The sequence below is a fragment of the Perca flavescens genome, chromosome 6, assembly GCF_004354835.1.
Source record: "Perca flavescens isolate YP-PL-M2 chromosome 6, PFLA_1.0, whole genome shotgun sequence".
NCBI classification, from domain to species: Eukaryota; Metazoa; Chordata; class Actinopteri; order Perciformes; family Percidae; genus Perca; species Perca flavescens.
Genome location: NC_041336.1, coordinates 12,758,455 through 12,781,777, shown reverse-complemented (window position 1 = coordinate 12,781,777; position 23,323 = coordinate 12,758,455). Strand labels below are relative to the sequence as shown.

At 40.4% G+C, this 23,323-nt stretch overlaps 1 protein-coding gene across 1 annotated transcript in view; it reads left to right on the top strand.

Annotated features, from left to right (window-relative positions):
• Window positions 1-21,798, top strand: part of drd2l (dopamine receptor D2 like) — a 30,083-nt gene extending 8,285 nt beyond the window's left edge. The window contains exons 2-8 of the mRNA XM_028580269.1: window positions 4,799-5,188; window positions 8,799-8,908; window positions 13,813-13,949; window positions 15,981-16,198; window positions 17,100-17,183; window positions 19,510-19,864; window positions 21,512-21,798. Coding sequence (XP_028436070.1) covers window positions 4,826-5,188; window positions 8,799-8,908; window positions 13,813-13,949; window positions 15,981-16,198; window positions 17,100-17,183; window positions 19,510-19,864; window positions 21,512-21,708 — 1,464 coding nt within the window. The 5' untranslated portion in view covers window positions 4,799-4,825 and the 3' untranslated portion in view covers window positions 21,709-21,798. The remainder of the gene's footprint in view (window positions 1-4,798; window positions 5,189-8,798; window positions 8,909-13,812; window positions 13,950-15,980; window positions 16,199-17,099; window positions 17,184-19,509; window positions 19,865-21,511) is intronic.
• The last annotated feature ends 1,525 nt before the right edge of the window (window positions 21,799-23,323 follow it).

Here is a 23,323-nt window from a genome sequence, read left to right as displayed (position 1 = left end):
TCCCTATAGTGTTGCATGAAATGAAAGAATATTGTTGGAACTTTGATATGAATTTGTTTTCCAGTCTAGAAAAGCGTAGGTGACCCTAGATCCTGATTGAACAACAACTGGGCAAGGGGGCTCTTAATAACTAGTTTGTCCATTATTCTTTGGGCCCTCTGCAGTCTACTCAGTGGTTAGATTGAATAGGCTTTAACTGTGGTTTGTCAGTCCATAATATGTTCAGCTGATATTATCTTATCCAATTCAAAAGGTGCTAACCCTAGACTAACCTTCTATTTCTATTGCAACCCTTGTATTGTCCTTTGTGTCACGGGGACTTGTTTAGTTCACTTACATTTTGTGTTAGCCTGGCGTTGTGCTTCAAGGTCGCCAGGGCCTTTTTCATTTCATGTCAGCTACCAAGAAACCCCGGAGGAATAGATGAGGCGAGTGGTCACCGGGGACCCGAAGGTCAACGCCAGGCCAATACAAAACGTCAAATAAACTCAACGGGTCCCTGTGACCTGAAGGACAACTCAAGGGTTACGTTTTTAGAATAGTTATAGCACAAGCAACACACCTGTTTATTACAGCTTGTTATAGACAGGAGGCGATTTAAGGGAAGATGCCATCCCTCTTGTTAGCAAAATGACCCAAATGCTTGCCCCTTGTTAACCTGCCATCCCCTAGTAGCAGAGAGAGTGCAGGGTAAAAGGGATTTAGTTCTATATGTTGGTCTAGTCTGCCTGACTCCTAGATCTGTTATCTGAGTGAGGTTTGTGCAAGTTGAGTCAATGGTCTTGATCATGGCTCTGAACTATCAGTAGCCTAACGATGACACATTCATGGCGCTGTCCGTGGTGCTGAAGTAGTAGAGGGATTTGTAATTTGATCTTTTCACTGAGCCCTGCCTTTTTGGCGATTTTTGTCTCATCTTAGGTGACAGTGGTGGGGGTATTAAAAAATAATCGTTTACGGGGCGGTTCGCTAGTCACAGGTGAACTAACAAAACAAACAATCCGTTCCACCTAATTAACAAATCGCCATCTGGTTATAGGTATTATTGTGCACTGCCTTTTCAATTGTCAGGTCTGGTTGAACCATTGTACAGCGTTTTGTTCTTCATGTACTAAACATGATTTCTTTTTGCAAACCCTTAATACAAAATAACATCTAGTCTGAGAGAGGTCTTTCTACAACCTAAAAGCATGAAAAACTATTACAAAAGTAGTTCTCTCAGCCATCTAATTTTACTAAATCAAGCTTTTGTGGCAGGAGATTCCCAACTGTAAGTTTATGTTACCACAAGGTCTATTCAGTAGCTTATTTTATTAATTTGGATTATAAATAGAAATTTTGTGTTGTGATCACACTAGTGGAAAATACACATATTAGCTCCAAATGTTTTTCTATCAGTTTTAATAAAAATGAAAATAAATAATTTTAATGGGAAACAAAACATTACCAGCTCTGGGATAAGCATGCCCCAGTACCGTATGAAGATTTAGGGCCCTATTTTAACGATCTGAAACGCAAGTATGAAACGCAAAACGCAAGAAGCTTTGTGGGTGGATCTCGGGTGGGATAAATGACTCTTGCGCCTGACGCAAATCTTAAATGGGTTGGTCTGAAGTAGCTAGGTGTAGTTTGGGCGTAACGTGAAAATAACCAATCAGATCGCCATCTCACATTCCCTTTAAGAGCAGGCGCGCTTGTTCCATGGTGGATTGCTATTATAACGGCGGATTTGCCTGGCGCACGCCAGCGGGAGCTGTCCGAGATGCGGCAAAGTAATAAATGCCAAATGTGCAAAATAGGAATGATACATGCGTCGGTGTACAAAGCAATTGCGCTGAGTGCAAGATAGGGCCCTATATCTTCTACTCTGCTGATTACTTTGACCCTAAGCTTTATTGAAGCACAACACTGCAGTCTATTATCTGTTTATTTGTTTATTTGTTTATTTAAAAGGATCCCCATTAGCCGCCGCCGAGACGACAGCTAGTCTTCCTGGGGTCCAAACAATACATACAAAACGTATATGTGAGTAATTACAATCACAATTACTATTATCTATTATCTGTTAACAGCTTTTTCCTTTCCTTTGTCTTTGGGGCATCTCTCTGACGTCTTTTAACTCATTTATGAAGAAAACTGAGGTGAGATTAGCTCAGTTTAGTTGAACTCCACAATCATGGCTGGCAGAAAGTTGTCTATTTTTGATGCCAAAACGATTACAGTATATCTGAGGCATTTGCTGTTTGTTTGTTTGCCTCTTGATATGACCCTGATATATCTAAAAAAATGATTAATAATCTCCATTATCGACTGCTCACTCAAATGAGCTTCACCAGATAAGCACTGGCCCTCTCCTTCACTCTGGCACGTTGCTGCCTCCTGTTGTGATTGGACTGACTTTTACTACTGTCAGGTGCTATGGCCAGTGGTGCAAGCTCAACAGGTGAGGATGGATTATTGATTTGTTCGGCTCCACTCATCTTGGACATGTGTTGATCAGCAATGCATATCACAGGTTAGGGTCAGAGAAAGACAGGGGATATGTACTGTAAGTGTGAGACACGTGATGGTGAGTAGATTGCGTGATTGGTTTTAAGGTGGCGGAATTCTCACTGAATTTATTCATCACCCTGGGACTGACGGGAAAGTTCATAGAAGGAGAGATACTGCAAGTCCGTGGTCCGTTTTATCTTCCTGTTGCTGATAAATATTGTATGCAGCTTTTTGCTATTATACAGCCTGGTTGTTGGAGTGTGTCAGAGCAGAGAGATCGGAGAGGGAAGAAAAATTCTCATGTATCCTCATCATGCAGAAACACATGAACCTCCAGGAGCTGGTTACTAATTGTTAGTTTTAAGCAGGAGTTTGCTGTTTTAAGTAGTTATAAATTATTGGTTCTTGGATTAAGCTGTTTCTCCGGTTGTATCGTCTTTGTCTTACCTTAGTGTGAAAATCTTTGGTATCAGGTAAATGCTGCATCACAAAGCGACCCCACAAATTCTACTTTACTTGACAAGTTTCAGCAGGTCGACATATGTGGGAGAAGATCAGGTTGTATGACAGTAGAGACATTCTCAGTTTTGGTTTTAAATCTTGATATTCAAACTTTAAAAAACATGTATGCATGTCATAATCCTCCTAAATCATCCACAGAAATCTGTTTCTGAATAAATCTAAAATGATACTTTATTTAAACTCTGTCTTAGTGTATGAGTATCATGCACGTCCCCCTCTTCTGACTTCAAATGTTGCAGTAAAATGTTTGTAGTTTGCTTCTTTGGGCAGAACAGAGACCGCAGCTTGGATATGCTGGTTGTGATGGAATCAAAGAGTTTTCATAGTGAAGACAAGAAAGTTTCAAAATATCCCTAAACAGTTCCTGCAGGATAATCCATTTCTTAACGGGGCCATCTGGAAAATATTTTAAAATTGCCTTTGCAAATGTTTGATGTAAAAGGACATTTGTTGGTTAGATCGAAGACTCCTAAATGGCGCCCACTCACTCAATATAAATACAAAAAATTATAAATTGCTTGCAATTCATATACCAAAAAGTTTGCAGATCTAGGTATCCTGTTAAGGTTACCTAGATCAATTTTTTCTTTCATAATGGTGGTATGGGGGAAAAATTGTTGGGATGGATTTTATTATTGCTGTACCCTGAGTGGCCACTGGGAAAATGGTGGTACTATATCTGGCTCTCTTTACATCCATAGTAAACATGGACATAAACAATGCATGATTTAAAATATATTTTTTTTAAAATGGCTTTGCAAATGTTTTATGTGGAAGGACATTTATTAGGTATCTAAGATACAAACAATGTGTTTTGTTGAACTTTTGTGTGTTTAAAGAAAGCAAACTTTACTGCCTCGAGAAGATGCCAGACAACCGGTAGAAACATAAAATCCTGCTCGAATAATAACTTTCTTTTTTAAACCAACCTTAAAGCTATAGTGCGTAGTTTCTGTCGCCCCCATAAGGAATTCTAAGTAATGACAACAACACTGTCGGCGCGTCCACATGATACCAGCCTTCCGTGATCACGCACCGCCCCCACCCCTCCTCCACGCAGTTGCTAGTAGCTGAGGAGGAAACAGAGGATTAAAAAAAAACATGATGGACTCTACAGAAGAGGTCATTATCTTCACTCAAGCTTCTGCGCGGGAAAGTCACCGGACGACACCATCTTCTGAACACAGCCATACTGAGAAATACAGAGAGAGTTGTGTGGAGCTAATCATCCTAATAAGCTTTATAGCAACTCATTTGGCAATGGCTTGAATGTAATAGGCGTTCAAAAAGTTACACACTAAAGCTTTAAGTCTGTCGTACTTCAAATCTTTATTTTTAGTTAAGGTTATAGAGTTAAACTGATTTTATATCTACAAAAGAGTTACTTGCTTTCAGTTGACCTTTCAAGTGCCCTAGGGGCCAAGAAGCCCCTGTGGAGATCTGAGAGATCTTTTATCTCTCTTTCCGTCAGTGGTTTGGAAAACATGGAGTGACCTTGACTCTACTTGTGTGTATATATGTAGGCGAGGCGTGGTATTGTTTGTATGCATGTCCTGTGTTGGTGCCCTGCTAAGTTGTCTCTTTTCTCTGAGGTGAGACCAAAGACACATTATCAACCCTGGTGCCACAATAATCTTCTTTCATATTCCTCTGTTGTCAGATTCAGAAGCCAATCTTGGTCGGCTCTATTGTGAAACACTGAATCAAGTACGCAACGGGCCATTAAGCATCCCGGCCAGGGAATTCTTTTTTCTCACCTTCTGTTTGTGTCATCAATTTTCAGCCTGACCATGTCCACTGGAGCGTGATCATGACTTCCCTCAACGAGTCAGAGGAGACCTCCCCTCCCTCCTTCCCTCTCTCCTCCCGTGAACACAATTTCTCCCACTTTGTCACCCATGACCCGTCATACTCCCCCATATCCTTCCCCACCTCCTCGCTGGCGCCCTCCAACTGCACCAGCTCCCCGTCAGCCTCCTCTCCTCCGTACAACTTCTACGCCGTGCTGCTGGTGCTCCTGATCTTCTGCGTGGTGTTCGGTAACGTGCTGGTGTGCGTGGCTGTGTCGAGGGAGCGCGCTCTTCAGACCACCACCAACTACCTCATCGTCTCGCTGGCTGTGTCCGACCTGCTGCTGGCCACGCTGGTCATGCCCTGGGGCGTCTACATGGAGGTGTGTGTGCACTTATGAGTGCTTGCACTTTTTGTGATCAGTGCTCTGACAAAAGAAACACACACACACACAGCTTGATGCGTTGGGAACTAAATGTGAATACAAATATTATGGATTGTGTGTTCTTGTTTCTCTAGAAGCTTGTTGTTTTCCATTACAACACATGCTAAACAGAAGCAGTAACATCAGATTTCAGAAGAGCAGTTACAGAACATTGAATCATTATTTTCATTAAAGATCAATTTTCTGATTATTTTCTCGGTTAATTGATGAATCATCGTAGAGCTCTAACAACTAGTCGAGTAAACAATTAGTAAATCCACAGAAAATGAATTGACACTTTGGAAGAAAAAGCTCTCTCAGGTCCAATAAAGTGGCCGGTTCAGATGAGTTTATTCACTGTGCAGCGGAGACAGAAGTTCACAAGAAGCAGTGGGAGTCTCTCTGACCAGAATGAGTTTTCTGGTCATGGTTTTAATACAAAGTTACAGAATAACAAAAAGCAGAGAAGACGTTCACTCACAAAACTGGAGTATATTTGCATAGACCCAATACGTCTGCTCAAACTGTTGAAAAAAGGTCCTTTGTTTAAATGAAGTGCCAACTCCGCTGTAGCTGGCTCCGACTCTAAACAAAAGGTCTCACTCACAGTGACCAAAGTGAAATGCTTTGTTTTAACACTAAGTTAGACAAAAAGCAGATAGACTTATTGAACACAGGATACACTAAAAGTTTGTTGATCAGAGAAAATAATAGGAACAGGAAAGAGGATATCAGGATAAAACGAGACTAAAACTGTTAGGTAATTCATTTTCTTCTACAACATCTATTTTGATAATCGATCGGTTTTAGCAATTTATCAAGAAATATGCTGGTTCCAGATTCTCAAATGTGAAGATTTGTTTCTTTCTTGTCATATATGAGAGTAAACTGATTATTTATGTAACAAATTTGTTTGTTCACAAAAACAAGCAATTTGAATACATCTTCCGTGGGCTGTGGGACATTTTAAGACATTTTTTCACTTTTTTAATCTGCCGATGAATTAATAGTGACATAGTTAGTTGTTGCCTTGAATCAATTAGTTTATGAAATGTCAGAGAATATTGGAATATGCACGTGACATCTCATTCAAAGCGATGTCATCAAATTGCCTGTTTAGTCAACCAACAGTCACTAACCATGTTTTGTTTACCACATAAGACAAAGAAAAGCAGCAAATATTATGAACAGTTATTAAAATAGTTGCAGATGAATGAATGAATTTTCTGTCGATTGACTTACAGCTCTGTAACAAACACAGCTGGCCTGAAAAACAAGTTAGGTGTAAGAAAGACTAGCTAAACTGAAACTGTGCTGTATCTGACACTATGTGTTGAGGCATATGGTTACAGGAAGACATTACTTGCAAGGTTGAACTCAATAATAAACAGCCTGTCATGTTGTCCATTTTTGTAATTTAATCGTGCAATAATGAGCTAACTTTCTGCCTACATTATAATGAATTTTTCCTGTGCCTGCAACGTTTATGTTTTGTCCTGAACTTTTCCAATCCTGTTGCAGCTTTCTTCAGAATAGATGACATATTCAGATTGCTCATTTTGTCTGGCAAACAGAGCAAAACTCAAACATTATAAGTTTACTCTCACATAAGACAAAAGAAAGCAGCAAGTTATCAACCTTTTAGGAGTTCAGCTTTTTAGGAATCAGCAAATGTTTGGCATTTTTGCACAAGAAATTACTCAAGTGGTTAATTAATTGTCAAAACCTTACTGATGAATTTAAAATGTAGGCTACCAGAGGTGTCAAAAGTATTCACATTCATTACTCAAGTAGAAGTATAGATACTAGGGTTTGAAAAGCCTTCTGTAGAAGTTGAAGTATCAACTCAACATCAACTTTTTCCTCAAGTAAAAGTATAAAAGTACTGGTTTCAAAACTACTTAAAGTATAAAAGTAAAAGTAATGTAAGGGGAAAAAAATGACATTAAGGACAAAAGCTTTTTTTTAAATATATATATATTTAAAAAAGGAGCACCTTGTTCAATTGTATTTGTCTGTTCTGTTTGTTCAGAAATATAACCATTAAAAGTTGATCTAAATTTAAAAAAAGGAGCACAAGGCGACATTAAAGAACGGCTTATGTATTGCTAAGGCCACAGGGTCAAAATTAAATGAATTATTAAAAATGTAATAACAATAACTTATTTCAGGCTGAGTCTGTGTTGTTTTTCAGACAATGGCAATAGACAACCCTGTTTGTTTGACAGATATTGTTGTATTAAATCGGAGTCTTTTGCAATTTGATAAGGGAAAGCCATATCATGGTTTCGATTTTAGTTTGTTTGACAGATATTTGCCAAAGCAATGGCGCAAAACAACGTTAGAGACCTTTTATGTGAAAATGAGAAATTTTGAAAATGTTTTCGCTTCATTATTATTATTATTAGACTATGATGGTTGTCTTGTTGTGTAGACTCATTTTTGATGAATGAGAGCAATCAGCGCTAATCTCCTGTGACCACTTCATAATAAAAGTCAACTTGTGTTTCGCCACAAGTCCCTGCTGAGCACACCACCTCCGCACACTCCTCTCAGAAAACCCCCGTATCGTTCCAAACTGTGAACCCAACGCAGCTGCTATATCCCCACAAGACATCCCATTCTTTCGGTTTTCTAATATAAAACTAGCATATTCGTCTAAAAACATTTTTACGTCTGTATCATTCTAACTGTCCATGGTCTCATCGATGTCCAAATGATTTCCGGGTATGCAGCCGCTTACTACCTACGATCGCTTCCGGGTCACGAAAAAAATGAATGAGGAATAAGATTTATATACACAATTTAATTTCCGAGTTCCATCTACAAACACATCAAAGAAAATCGGATAACGAGATAGTTTTTTGTTTTCCGTTTTTTAATATCAAAACAAAAAACGAATAATGGGTTGTTTTTTGTTTTCCTATTTACTAATTGTAATTGGGAAACTGGCCGTTTTTCGTTTTTGTTTTTTTCCTTTCAAAACGAAAATCCGTTGGCCGCCAAGTACACGGACCAAAAAGTCTGCTGTAAAATAATTACTCCAGTAAAGTATAGATATCCAAAATTTCTACTTAAGTAAGAAAACGAAGTATTTGTACTTCGTTACTTGACACTTCTGAAATGTACTTATAAGTTATTAGAACTTAAGCTCCAGAATAAAATAAAAAAAAACTTGAATTCAGTCCTCATGTCTCGCAGACTATAAATATTTAATGTGCAAAAGGCAAAAATACCAATTACTACATTCAGTCCTTTTTATCCGTAAACCCACTATCTTTTTTTAATGTGATATTGGAGATACAATACAACCTTGTGGGTAAATTGGGTTACTTCAGAAATGAGTCATTGGGGCCCGCAGTAAGGACAAATGGAATTAAATATTAAGTACTTCTGAGTGATCCAGCCTGGTTAATATTAACACTACTCCACTAGGCTTACAACATGTATCAGCCAAAATGTACAATATGAGTGGTGTAATTAAAGCCCTTGAAGGGTACATAAGTTATAAATGAAAGTGAAGGAAAAATGTCTTGTTGTATGTCAGTTTGTGTTTGTTTTGTTGAAGGTGGTTGGAGAGTGGCACTTCAGTCTCATCCACTGTGACATCCTGCTCACCCTGGACGTCATGATGTGCACCGCCAGCATCCTCAACCTCTGTGCCATCAGCATCGACAGGTGGATTCTCGCTTAAACTTTACTCTTTGGTTTACTCTCTTTACTGGGGCATATTTCTCTCTTTTTTTTAATTCTTTGATTTATTGAACGTATAACACACTCTCATCGTCTTTCTCTGTTTTCTTACAGTTAGAGAAAAAGAAACAGTGAGTTCATGATGATAAAAAAAAAACATCAATATGTATTTTATTTACTTCATACTCTCCCCTAGTCTTGATCTTGATTGCTTCAAGTTGGGCTAGACAAAGAGCTGGCAACACACGTGCCTGCAATACAAGAAAAACACACACGCATCCACTAAAAACATTTAAAAAATGCGCTCGTCGGGGGCACCTGGTGTAGCTCACCTGGTTAAGTGTGCGCCCCATATACAAAGGATCAGCCCTTGTCGCAGCGGCCACAGGTTCGATTCCAACCTGTAGATCTTTGCTGCATGTCATCTCCCCCTCTCTCTCCGCATTTCCTATCTGCAGCTGCCCTGTCTAATAAAGGCCTGAAAAAAAAATCTTAAAAAAAATAAAATGCACTCGTCATCCAGCTGTCACACAGCAGCAGGTTAGAAGCCCCACATACTTTAGTCATCTGTTTGTCTATCAGCAGGAAATGTCAGGCCTTTACTGCGGCTTTTACATTGTCTTCTGCAGCCATTAGAGTTTGTTCTTCATGGATCAAGGAGACTGTCTATGATGATTTGGCGTTCCACCTGATGTCCTTCTCATGGGTCTAGGGGGAGGTGACCAGACAGGCTGTCTGCAGCTACACCCTAATTACTCTGACAAAGTCACACATTGAGGCTGGACCAGTTTAGACTTAGTGCAATATCTAAGGATAGAGTCTAATTGCTTTGTCAAAGCTGACGATAAAATATGCACTGCAGTTAGACAGTTGTATTGGCTTCATGCCTGATCAGTTAAAAATAAAACAGTTACTACAAGGTAGCATGGGAAAACCTTGACGGACTTCCGGCAAATTTGAGATGTGCTCTGCAAGTCAGTCTGGCCAAGAGCCCATTCAAGCCCATTTCCAATTTTTCCAAATCGAGGCACCAATCACAACCGTTGAGGCGGGCTTTACACGATGACGATAGCGCAGCGACGGCGAGCAGCTTTTTGTTTACATTCAACGTGACGGCTACCGAAGCGCAGCAAACCGTTGATGCCGCTGTCGCTGTTACATCACCCGGATCGTTGGTCTGATTGGTTGAAGGACTATCCAATTGCACCCAGAGGCATTTGAGTGGCGTCCGTTGGTGACGCCCCTTTGTAAAATGAGCTGCGAATGAACCTCACAAAGACCCCACTCTCAGTTACAACTGAGAAGGGTCTGGTGTCAACCAGGCTAATTACAAGGTTAAAGTGCCTGACAACTTTAATGTAAGGATGATTACGTCTATATTAGTGTACTGTAAGAGTCAGACTCTGAGCCCTTTTTATACACAGTCCTCCAGTTGTGAATGATAGAAAGTAATTGGATAAAATTAGAATAAACCCAAATAAAGTCATCATATTTAATGTTTCTACTCCAATTTCTCTCCAATATTTCTTAGTGAATGTGCTCTTGTGTGAATGAGCTGGGACTGTGATTACCTAATTAATGATCCCTGATCCCCATTTCCCCAATCCACTTAACTATTTAAGTTTTATTTCTTCTCTAAATACACAGCGGTTACATGAGGAAGTTTATTCCAGTGTCTGCATCCTCTTTATTCATGGCACTTTGGTTCCACAGTCTACACATCAGCCTAAAATTAGAGGAGGGTCGCCTGTTCAGGTCCCGTGTGGACCAAGTACGGAGCGTGGACTGGTAGCTGGAGAAGTGCCAGTTCACCTCCTGGGCACTGCCATGGTGCCCTTGAGCAAGGCACCGAACCCTCAACTGCTGGGGTGCTCCTTTAATGGGCAGCCCCTTCACTCTGACATCTCTCCATTAGTGCATGTTTAGGTCCTGTTTGTAAATGTGTGTGTAATTGGGGCCTGTGTGTAATAACGAACAGCAGATTAAAAAAATTTAATTTTCCCTGGTCATTAAAGCATAACTTAATCTTAAAAATCTTAAAGTTAAAGGTCCTCTAAGCGATGTTGGGTGACGTTACTTCTTGTTGATGTTCGAAATATTGTCAAACAAAACTGAGGCTAGCTCGCCTCTCCCTCTCCCTCCTCCTCATCCCATCTCCTCCCTCTCCCTTCCGTGCTTCCGTGCACTAACCCCCCAACCCCCACCCCCAAATCCTTCTCGTCGGTTATTGGCTGGAACAGTGTTTGTTATGTTTCGTGGTGCAGGTTGGCGCAGTGTGTTTTTGTTGCCGTTTGTGGAGCCTGGGCTGTCTACAGAGACCGCGTGTGTTCAGGGAACAGGCAGCTAGCAGATAGTGAGATGTTAGAGCACCTTTAATATTGTTTAATTTTGTCCTGTAGCTATACAGCTAGGAATTAGAAATGTATATCTCTAGACCTAGACCATTGTTGTGCACAATCCCTACAGGACTCCTTCACAGCTGATATATTCCTGAGGTAAACTAAAGTACTATGCCTCCAACATCATGTTGCAGATTTTGACTCCTAAAACAACAAAGACCTTCTGGGAATTGAATCTATTAAAAGCGGAGTTTCATTTGTAGAGTCTTGGGTTACTGCTCGCAGTCTGGATTACAGCAAGACGGCACACCCCTGCGCTTAAAGCAGACGGCTTGAATTGGTTTTGACATGCCGGCAGGTGTGTGTTTTGTGTCCTAGTGGGCTTTGAAACAGGCAATGATGGCTTGGCTGCTGTCGAAAAGTCAAAAAATTACCTCCTAAGTCCTTTTCCTAACCACTTTTCCTTAACCGCGATGGTAAACGTCATGAGGTCAAGGAAAGGTGTGAAGGACAATTCAAAAGGATTAATAAATGTGGACAACCCGGTGGAAAATATTACTTCATCACCATTTTCCCCCTTCTTATTCTGCAATAATTAGGTTATGTCGTTTCATGTGAAGCACCCACTGCATGTAATTTCGTTATTATAAAACACTGGGCTGTAGGCTTTTTCTTGTATGAAAGGTGTTCAGCAAATAAAGTTTATTTTCATTATTGGTTGCTCAGCTCACCCTCCTGTCCACAAATTTTTATCCACATGAATCCCGATTAGGATGATTGTAAAATAATTGTTACATGTATGCAAGATAAGCAGAACGCATTAGACCTACAGATCTATGGTAGGCTACATATTCTATGTTATAAGGGTTAGATGGTAGTGGGTGCGTGACAGAAATAGCCTACATTATTAATAAGGACAATATTCTCTAAACTGTAAACAGAGCAGAGCTGTCTGCTGCTGCTGCTGTGCGCGTTCACGCACGAGAACAGCAGTCAACAGCGTGACTCCATCGATTATTTCATAAGCTATAAAAGTCGAGTTATGTTTTCTCTGGCAACTTTATAATTAGATTTTTTTAGTTTTGCTGTTTAAATGTCCCACGATATCAGCTAAAGTAACATTACTGTGCGCATGGAAACATTTACAGTTACTAAAAACAGTACATCTTTGAAGAAAACACTGATATATCACTACGATAGCCTACAGACACTGTAGAAAGGGTGTAAGTAACTTGTATGGGTATTTCAGGTAATTGATTTGAATGCCGTCAGAGCCGATCCACACATTTTTACATAATATTCCTACTTTTACACATGGTCATAATAATGTAGTCATATCTGTACAAGTTTTTAACAAGACATATATATTGAAATAAGCCAGGGGGCGAACTGGTAACTTGTTTCAGACGCTGCTCTGGGCTATAAATAAACCAGTGTCCGGTGCGTTGTGTAACTTTGGATCCAGCGGTCCATTCATTCACAGTTCTGTAAACACATGCTCACTGTCATGTTACGCGTTGGAGAGGAGAGTAAAGTTCTCACATTAACCGGTTTATTAAACCACTCAAACAATGCCATAAAGTGCATTATCATTATTAGGTCTATTGTGTTGCAATGTCTCACTAAAAATAAAATGCACACACATATATATAATATGTACAATATTACTGCGCTACTGCGCACCATGGTGATCGCTTTCAATTTTGCTGCCGCAAGGACTTGTAGGACATAAATGATGGTCCAGTGTATCCTATGCTAAAGGAGGTAACAAAGGAAACAATGAAGCACCTTGAGTCCAACATATTATTAGCAAAGATAAGACAGGAATTTCCCCAGTGTGGGATTAATAAAGTCTATCTTATCTTATCTTATCTTATCTTATCTTATAAATCGGCCTATTTGTGATTTGTTTTTAATTTTACACATTGATGACCGGCTTATTGGCCTGTAGGTAAGGTAAGGTAACCATTCACAGATACAATTAATCCTAGTGATTCACTGTGCTACATGTATGTTTAACATTAAAACATGATGTATAAATGTCAATAATAATAATGTGAATAGCTTTGTATTGTATGCACCATAAAACAGGTATGGATGAAGGCTTTAGGCCGCCCTATTACACATTATTGTAGGCCCAGTTTAACTCAATTTTATACAATATGTTATGGGGGATCCCTGCTCCGTCTCTTTCAGCTAAGGGGTCCTTGGCCTAAAAAACATAGAAGACCCTTGACTTAGACAATTTGAAAGGCTATTATCATGGCAGCCACTTAACTACTTCCGGGTCATTTCACTCCATTAGGAACCTTCTATGAAGCAAATTCGACCATTCTGTGTTCTGTGTCAAGTGCCTGAGTTCACTTTAAAATGTGAGAACATGTTGATGGAATAATGAAGTCTGAAGAAGCATCAATATGTGTTTACTCTGTATTGACAATGTGTTCAAATGCATGCGCCATGAGTGAGTGCGAGAGAGGCATGCTAATGTATTTTCTCTGTGTGTGTGTGTGTGTGTGTGTGTGTGTGTGTGTGTGTGTACTATTGCAGATACACAGCGGTAGCCATGCCGATGCTCTACAACACCAGATACAGTTCCAGGAGGAGGGTGGCGGTGATGATTGCTGTGGTGTGGTTCCTCTCCTTTGCCATCTCCTGCCCTTTACTGTTTGGACTCAACAACACTGGTAACAGCTACATCTGATCCCTTCTCTCAACTTACTTCCCATTTACTAGTTAAGTGTGTTGTGAGCTCCACCCAGGGATTACAGTCTTAGTGCTCGGTCAATCCACAAAGTGACATCAGATTCATTCACATGTCCTCACAAAACAGGTGGTGCTGTGGTCTTGGTGATGTAGTGACTACTTGCTGGTAGTGCAGCGGTTACACTATATGGTCATCACTTTCATGACAGTTGTGCAACTGCTCAGCAGCACAAATTCACGTTATAGTTCACCAAAGATAAACTTATTTTAAGATATAAAGACATGAAGATAGCTTATCTTTGCCTATTGCCTTTAACTGAAAACAATTGACTTTGGTCGGAGTTTTCTGAGGGCCAGCATCTTTAGCTGTGGTTCCTAACTTCGGGGGTGGGACCCCTAAATGGGCCCCTGCAGGGTCATTAGTTGATTAAAAGGATAACAAAGAAATACAATGTTTTTTTTACACAAAACGTTTTTTTTTCAGACATTTCTTGGATTTTTGCTTTTTCGTCTTGTATAAAACTGGATACTTTCACCTCTTCAGCCTTTTAACAATACCACCCAGGCACACATTACAAGACTTGACTTTTTGAGGTCAAAAAGGATTTTGGGATCCTTCATTTCACTTCCATTGAAGAGCCTTGTTACAGGTGCAGCATTCACTGCTTTAGCTTCAGCCTGTATTTAACATGGTTGCTGTTTGGGCCGTGTCCTGTTTCACACCAATACAGGTTAAGGCACAAAACGGCTCTTTTAATTAATGCTAATATGGAAATGGAAGATTGGGTCCTTCATGGATAGTTTAGTCTGCAGCTGTTATTGGATGTTTTCTGAATTTTTGCACTATTCTGCAAAGCGATATTTTACCCTAATTTAACTCACTAACTAAGCATCATACACATTTTCTTCTGTACTCACAGACATTGCAGTGCTCTGAATCATCTGTCCCTGAATTTGATTATCAATCTTTGAGCAGATAGAAAGCAAATCTCATGCTGCTCAGTAAACAAACAGACCTTATACTTAAATATCCATTAGCACAGATTAACAGACCATTCAGTAATTTCCCCATATGTTGTTCTCATTGAGGGAATGACAGATGACGTGCAAACAAGTGGGAACACATAATCCTGGATTTGTTTGCTGTCTCACAAAAGGAGCAGCAGTGAAGATGCTCGACTGCTAACCCCTACTTTAATGAAGGCAGCTGCGAGGAGGGACTTAATGTGAAATGTGCTCGCATTGAACTGAAAGCAAACCACTTGAGAATGAGTGGAAAACAAGAAGTTATGTGAGAGACAGCCTGAGTTGACAATCAAAACACAGCAAAATACTGAAAGATTTAAAAACATATATTTCACTCTCCTCAGTAACAGGCTGCTCATAGATTACAACACACGAAAAGTACTTCTTGGGTAGATTTTCCATTCAGTTCTTGTGCCAGTGTTTGTTCTCAAATGGTCAACTTGCATCAACATTATTTTGCTTTAGAGAAAATTGCTTCAACTCTCATTATATGCATTAAAAATGAATCTACTGCCAGGGGAAACAGCTAGTGTGGCCCTGTCCAAAGGTAAAATAATCCACCTACTAGCACGTGTAAGGCTCAGTTATTCCTTGTTAGTCATCATCATCAACATTGTTTGTTTCATCCGTTCAAAAAACAAAGTGTAAAAAAGAGCAGTTCCTTGGCTGACAATTCAGACACAAAGGCAATTCAATGTGATCTGTGGGACTGCAAACATGACATTCATAAATATTACATGTTTGGATTTTGTGTGTGTGTGTGTGTGTGTGTGTGTGTGTGTGTGTGTGTGTGTGTGTGTGTGTGCCTGTGTGTGTGTCTGCAAAGCTGCCCCCAGGTACATGAGAGTGGTTTTGATCCAACTCTTTTGATTAAAACAATAAAAAAATCATAAATTATTCAAACTGAAACAACAGAGAAATCATATAATCTTCTCTGAACGTTTCTCTACAATATTCATTTGTTGCATGTTTCCTCTCTGCATTAGCCAGCCGGGAAGGCACCACGTGCAGCTTTGCCGATCCGGCCTTCGTGGTGTATTCATCGGTGGCCTCCTTCTACGTTCCCTTCATCGTAACGTTGCTGGTTTATGCGCAGATCTGCGTGGTGCTGCGCAAGCGAGGCAGACGCACCGCCCCGCCGCGCAGACACGGCCTGCACACACATGGCGGAGCTGATGTGGGAGAAGGTCATCGACACAGGAAGGTAGAGTCACAAATTTGGATGCCAACTGTGTTTTGATCATTCTTAAGACGTTTATTTTTACTGTGTTTTCACATTTTTCTCTTCCGGCTAATTTTGGCGTTACAGTTTTTGTCGACTACCTACACACTGAAATCAAAAGAATTACACAATTATCAAAACCTTACACTCAAGGAGCAAAACATTGGCCCAGATGTGCACCACTATACGCACAATGTCAGCCTCACACTTTTTGCAAAACAATACACACAGTGATTTGCAAAACACTAAACACACTTGTATTCATTAGACACAGAAGTATGTCATGATGTCACTTCCTGACTGTCAAATGACCACACCTATGAGCCAATCTGTGAAACACAGCCATCAGGTGTGCAAACACATGATTGCTTAATTGTAGACACACCAATCAGGTTCACGCACTATAGAAATGGAGAAATATAGTTTTTTGTAAATAGTGTGATGCTGACATTGTGCGTATAGTGGTGCACGTCTGGGCCAATGTTTTGCTCCTTGAGTGTAAGGTTTTGATAATTGTGTAATTCTTTTGATTCCAGTGTGTAGGCAGTCGGCAAAAACTGTAACTGCTGTCCTCTTCTACAGTGTATGTGCTCCATTTGGTCTAGAAAAGACCCCAATCAATGCATCGGCATGTTCACTATATTAGCTGATTTAATTTAATCACAGTATTGATATTGGTGTATATTTGGGCCTAAATGTAACAAAAAAAACCTAACGCTTATTAAACACTTTTGTTTGTTTTGATGCTTAACAAAACGATTTCCTGCCAGTGTATTTTAACAATTTTTTTTAACCCTTTAAATATTGATATTGGCATCAACTTCAAAAATCCAGTTTGAGTTGGGCTTTTCATATTTTTATATGCTGCCGCCTTCCCTTTCAGAATAAGTGTACACAACCAGAGGATGTGAAGTTGTGCACCCTGATCCTGAGGCCCGCCACCGCTGGCCCACAGCGCAAGAAAGTGGTGAGTCTCTCAGCAACACGGATGGCCTCTCTCTCTTCACTCTCCCTTTCCTGTCTTTCTTATACAATATGTTGCCTCTGCAGTAGTTTATTAACCTGACTCCGCCAGATGGATTGCTTCGCATTTGCTCGGCATATCCATCTGGGAACTTTCCGTTGGAGAACTTTTGGGAAAGAGCGAAAATACTGGTTAGCTGATTGGATAAATCATCTGTCTATCACCTATGTTGGTGATAGACGGGCCAAATCAACCAATCAGATCAACTAAGCGTATGAAAATACAACCACAAGCCCGCCCCTGCTGCTGCAGGCAAAGCATAGCTCGTTAGCTCCTGCAAGCAAGCAACATGTCGGTAAAGGATATTTCCCGTTTGTGTAACGAGAATTTACGAATAAAAGTCACCATTTCAGGTTCCCGGACCATATTCCAAAAGAAGGATCCAAGAGAAAAAAGCATTAGCCAGCAGCTAACAGAATTAGGGCTAGCGCTGGCTGAAAATACTGGTTAGCTGATTGGATAAACCATCTGTCTATCACCACCTAAACCCACCTCAAAACCAACGCTGATTGGCCCGGTCGTTTGGCTAACGGCTCCAAATTTTCTCTGCCTCAAGATGCCAGACTGATCTGCGAGTGGAAAACTGGAGCACGCGAGATCAGGACGGTCTCACGAGGCTATTAGTTTATATCCACAACTTTTCACTTCCGGGATTGCTCCGGAAATTTCGCTGGATGTCCCTCGTTTCGTCTGTCACTTTCCGCTTTCTTTGTGTTGGCATTATAAACTACTAGGGGTGTAACGATACACTCAGCTCACGATTCGTTATGTATCACGATACTGGGTTCACGATACGATATGTATCACGATATTTTGAAAAAAAATGCAAAAATTCAACTGAAAATCAAATAACAGATTTATTTAAAATTAACAGTGTTCAATACCTGTCTTGTTATACATACAACTTAAAGAATGTACAATACTTCAATATAAATCAAGATTTAGTTTAACCTTCTGTATGTAAAGTCAGACGTCATATCCTATTCATTGGAGCATGAATGCAGTGAATGTAAACATGACGCGGGTACGGTAGCTCAACCAATAGGATTAAACGGACGTCATAGGCCGGGACACACAGGGCCGATTTTCGGCCGTTGGACAGTCTGGCGAGGTCAGTGACGCAAATCTGTTCATTGTGTCCTGTGCCGTCGTCAGTCTGGGGGGCTGTCGGCTTTAAATTTGGCCGACCTGACATGTTCGGTCGGCGGCAGGGCAGTCGGGACTCACCCGGAAATGGCGAGCAGAATGAGGTGACTAGAGTCTCTCAAAATCTGATGAAAATCTTTTAAACTGACCTTTGTTGATCTGAAATGAAGACCGATTCAGCAACTGCACGGCCTATTTCTCGCTTAAAATGTTTTCAGAAACACGTTTCAGTGAATTATTTTAGTACAATATGAGATCGTATTCTGAACAAGCCGCCATGACAGTCTGGCTCTCAATTTCCGGAGAAAACAAACCCATGTGACGTGTTCGTCCAATCAGCTGCCGGTTGTCACTTCTTGGGCAACAATACAGATTAGCGCCGCCTGCTGTTATGGAGGCGTATTACGTCTCGTCTCGTCTTTTTGATGTGTCCCGAGGCAGTTTTTTGCATATTGTTCTATATCTATGGTTTTTTGGACCTCGGGGACGTGACTGATCATCTCGACTGGCTTTTCTGCCGATGGTCGGCCGTCTGATATGTGTGTCAGCACCTATATAGTGGTAGTAAAAAAAAATATATATATTTTTATTATAATAATATCGCCATACCTCTACGATACATATCGTAAAATTTTTGCATCGCGATAAATCGTACCACGATATATCGTTACACCCCTATAAACTACATTATGCTCCTCAGATGTCTGCAGGTAAAATTCAGACAGCTGGCTAGACTATTCACTGTCCAATCTGAGTTTTCTGTTGCACGACTAAAGCAACTTTGAACGTACACGTTCCACCAAAAGACGTCCCTTCCCGAGGCTATATGATGATTGTGATTTGTTTACAAAAAAATGCCAATAAACCAGAGCATGTTTTTATCCCATCCCGGAATGCTGTGTGGACTAGCCAGACCCTCCTCCGCAGCGCTGCGAAGGAAGGTCTGGCTAAGCGAGACTACCTCTGCAGTGATGCTCTGCTTGCTCCCTGTTGTCCCATCTTCCATAAACGTCCCCCTTTCTTTTACTTTCGTTTCATCTTCACCATCAAGCATCCACATCTTTGTTTGTCCCCCAGCGCGTACCTCCCTCACCACCCTCCTTCTCTTCTCTCTATGTGTCAGACCCTGGTCAAGGAGGCGATGGTTCACCCTCTCGAAGTGGAGCCGGGTCAGTTCCTGCCGCAGACCGAGCAGAGCCTGGCTCCTCCTCCTGCTCCCCAAACCCCCTCCCACTCGGCCCACGCCAGGATCTCCCTGGCCATCTCAGTTGGACCTGCCCCGGTTCTTCCCTCCACTGTGACACGATCGGCCCTGATGCCTCGTCCCGCCACCCTCGAGGACGGCATGAGGGGCCGTGAGGGATGGAGGGAGCGCAGTGGAGGGAGAGAGAAATGGGGGATGACCAAGGAGAGGGTGAGAGGGAGGCTGTCACAGCAGAAGGAGAGGAAGGCGACAAAGATGCTCGCTATTGTGCTTGGTGAGCGGCAGCGGGTAGTTAATAATGAGCCATGTACACTTGTAGCGTGTGTGTGTGTGTGTGTGTGTGTGTGTGTGTGTGTGTGTGTGTGTGTGTGTGTGTGTGTGTGTGTGTGTGTGTTTGTACACAAACAAACTAGTCTACATGAATACTGTATGTAATTTATGTATGTAATCAGTCACACCAGTCTAATATTATTTGGGGATGTTGCATCTTAAGTCATTCTATGCAAATGTGATGAATTAACTGCAATCTGTTAAATCCCACCTCATTAACTTTCAAAGGTAACATGTGATTCCTTTACTGTCTTTATATAGATGCAGAGTTCATTATTTAAAACACTTCAGTTTTAGAGTTTTTTTGGCCAATTTTTAACTCACTTTCTATTACCATAGGCATTGTGTATGCTTATACCAAGAGCACCTTTTTTGGGGGGTTGAATGAGGACAGACAATCTAGGTGAAAATCTGTTTTAAATGATCTTGTGGTGGTCTGGTAAATAACTGAAAATAATGAGCCTGTTCTAGATGAAAGGTTTTGAATGCATTTTTGAAGAAAGTCTGACTTATTACAATGAGAGACAAATTGTCAAATCTGTCAACTCATCCGTGGCACCAATTTTTATGCTCTCCGTATTTTATGGCTTTTCACTTGATTATATTTTGTTTCTCGCCTACCTCATATGTTTTGTGATTAATGTGACTTGGCTGCTGTAACACTGTGATTGGAATTGATGACGAAGCTCTAAATGTATCTATTTATGTATTGTTTCCGTAGTTTTATGGTTCTGTGCGAAATAAAATGCAGCAGTTGGCGGGATATTTCATTAGTTATACCCAGGGGCGTCGGACTGGGGGGAAAAAGGGGACTGAGTACCCAAGGCCCTCATGTGAGAAGGGCCCAAAAATATGCTTGAATGAATAGCTGTTGGTGCGGGGAGGGGCCCATAGAAAATGCCTTTCTACAGGGCCCAGAATTTAGTGTTACGCCCCTGGTTATACCCCTGAAGAATTTGTACATGTGGGGCTAAAAACATGCAGGAACTCAGCCTCTAATTCAGAGATAATCAACAGGGGTCCAGGACCCCTAGGGGGTCTCCAGAGTTACTGCAGGGGGGCCACCAAATTATAAATTTTTTGAAAGTTTTTCTTTCTAAATTTAAAATGCCTTAACATGAATCCAACATATTATTAGCAAATATAAATCAGCCTGTTTGTGAAAAAACAGTGATGACAGGCTAGATTAAGTAGTCACTAAGATAGCCATCCACAGATACAAATTCACTGTCACATGTATGTTTAAAATTAGAACATTATTTATAAAATCATGCCAACAATTATTATTTTAATAGCTTAGTATTCTATGCAATAAAAAGTATGTATAAAGGCAACATTAAAACATTATTTATAAAATCATGCCAACAATTATTATTTTAATAGCTTAGTATTCTATGCACTAAAAAGGTATGTATAAAGGCTTTAGGCCGCCCTAAACGTTATTGTAGGCCCAGTTTGATATACCAACTTCATTTTATACAATACTTGTAGTAGGGGGTCCCTGCTCCGTCTTAATTTCAGTTAAGGGGTCCTTGGCTTAAAAAAAGTTGAAGACGCCTAGTCTAATCCACTTCCTGTCCCTGTTTCTAAGGTGTGTTCATCATCTGCTGGCTGCCTTTCTTCCTGACCCACGTGCTGAAGGCCCACTGCAGGAGCTGTTGCATCTCGCCCTCACTGTACAGCGCTGTCACCTGGCTGGGATACCTCAACAGCGCTGTCAACCCTGTCATCTACACCACTTTCAACATCGAGTTTCGCAAAGCCTTCATCAAGATCCTGCACTGCTGAGAGCTGGAGAGAGAAGAAGCGTCAACTGTCAAGCCTGTCGTTGGTTTGAGATCAAAGGAGGGGGAGAGAGAGAGAGAAGTAGTCGTCACTTTTGATATACAGGAAATGGGGGAGGGTTTGAAATGAAAACATGCTAGACGATCATAAAAAGAGAGTGTGACAAGTAAGAGATAGCTAAAAGAACACAAACGAGGCTGGAGATATTTATGGAAAAAATGACATGCACTGCTTTGTGTACATACAGTCTGAAAGAGGAATATATGTGAGGACTGATCTCTCCACAGCATCCACACTGAAAGACTCCCTGAGACGTGACTGTTTTCCCAAAACGTTTGCTGTTGTGTTTGTCTTGTAATCCTGACAACCGGCATCTCGTTATTTGTTCGCATGTGCTCGTCCTTCTCAGAGGACTGGAACAAGTCAAGGTAAAGAGAAAAAAAACTGTGAACTGTACAGGAGTGGGGTTTTTTTGTTTGTTTTTTACTCTCATGCCAAAGGCTCGACCATTTTTCATACTTTTTGCAACGTTACACCAAGGCAGAATTATTGATTTGGCGATTGAGCGCACATTCACAATCACAGTGAAAAGAGCTTTCATTTAATTAAATGTGTACATGTTTTGCTTTTAATAAGTGTGCGTACATGTAAAATTTGGTCTTGTAAATAATAATTTAATTGGTTTAGAAGAGGAATCGCAAGTATTGTACAAACCATTGATAATAATACATTTTAAAAAATACATTTTATTTTATTGATTTTGTTAACTTTACTAATTGTATATGTCCCAAAGAAGTTTTTTTTTTACAAGGTGATCTGTATCCTAGTAAAACAAAAGAAAATAAGTAGAATAGATTACATAAACATATCTGCAAAATACAAATGAGTGCAATGCATGAATAAAAGCACAACCAGTTATAAAATATAAGAGATTTACAAATCCTTTCACTCTCTCAGTGGCACAGAGGTAGTAAAAAAGCAATAAGAGCCCCAATGCCTGTGTGACACAGGTATTGCACACATTTGAGCTGTTGGTATTCAGTGCACACTGAGGATTTTGGATAAGCCTTGTTATATTTAAAAGCCCCCATCCCGTCTGTCAATATGGTGAAAAATACTGTTTTTAATACTGAAATTGGAGGATGGTGTGTTTGTATTTTTACCTAGTGTTTCCCAAAAGATTACGGCATGTTGTAATGCATATTTAAATTAGTATTTTGCCCTTGAAATATCCTTTTTTCCTTCTTATTGATTACCTTGAAGCTATAGTAGTTACGTAGTTTCTGTCGCCCCCATGAGGAATTAATGACAACAAAATTGTCGGTGCGTCCACATGAAACAAGCCTTCTGTGAGAAATACAGAGAGAGTTGTATGGAGCTAATAGTCTTAATTAGCTTTGTAGCAACTCATTTGGCAATGGCTTGAATGTAACGGACGTTCATTAATATCAAAAAGTTACGCACTAAAGCCTTAAAATTCACACCTAAAAACACATTTTGCCACTGAACATTGGTAGATGGTAGAACGTTGGTTGAATTGTTTTGACTCCTTTCATAATTATGTTTAAACTGTGATACCAGTCAATACTATTAATATAATTTATATTAGCCAGAACAC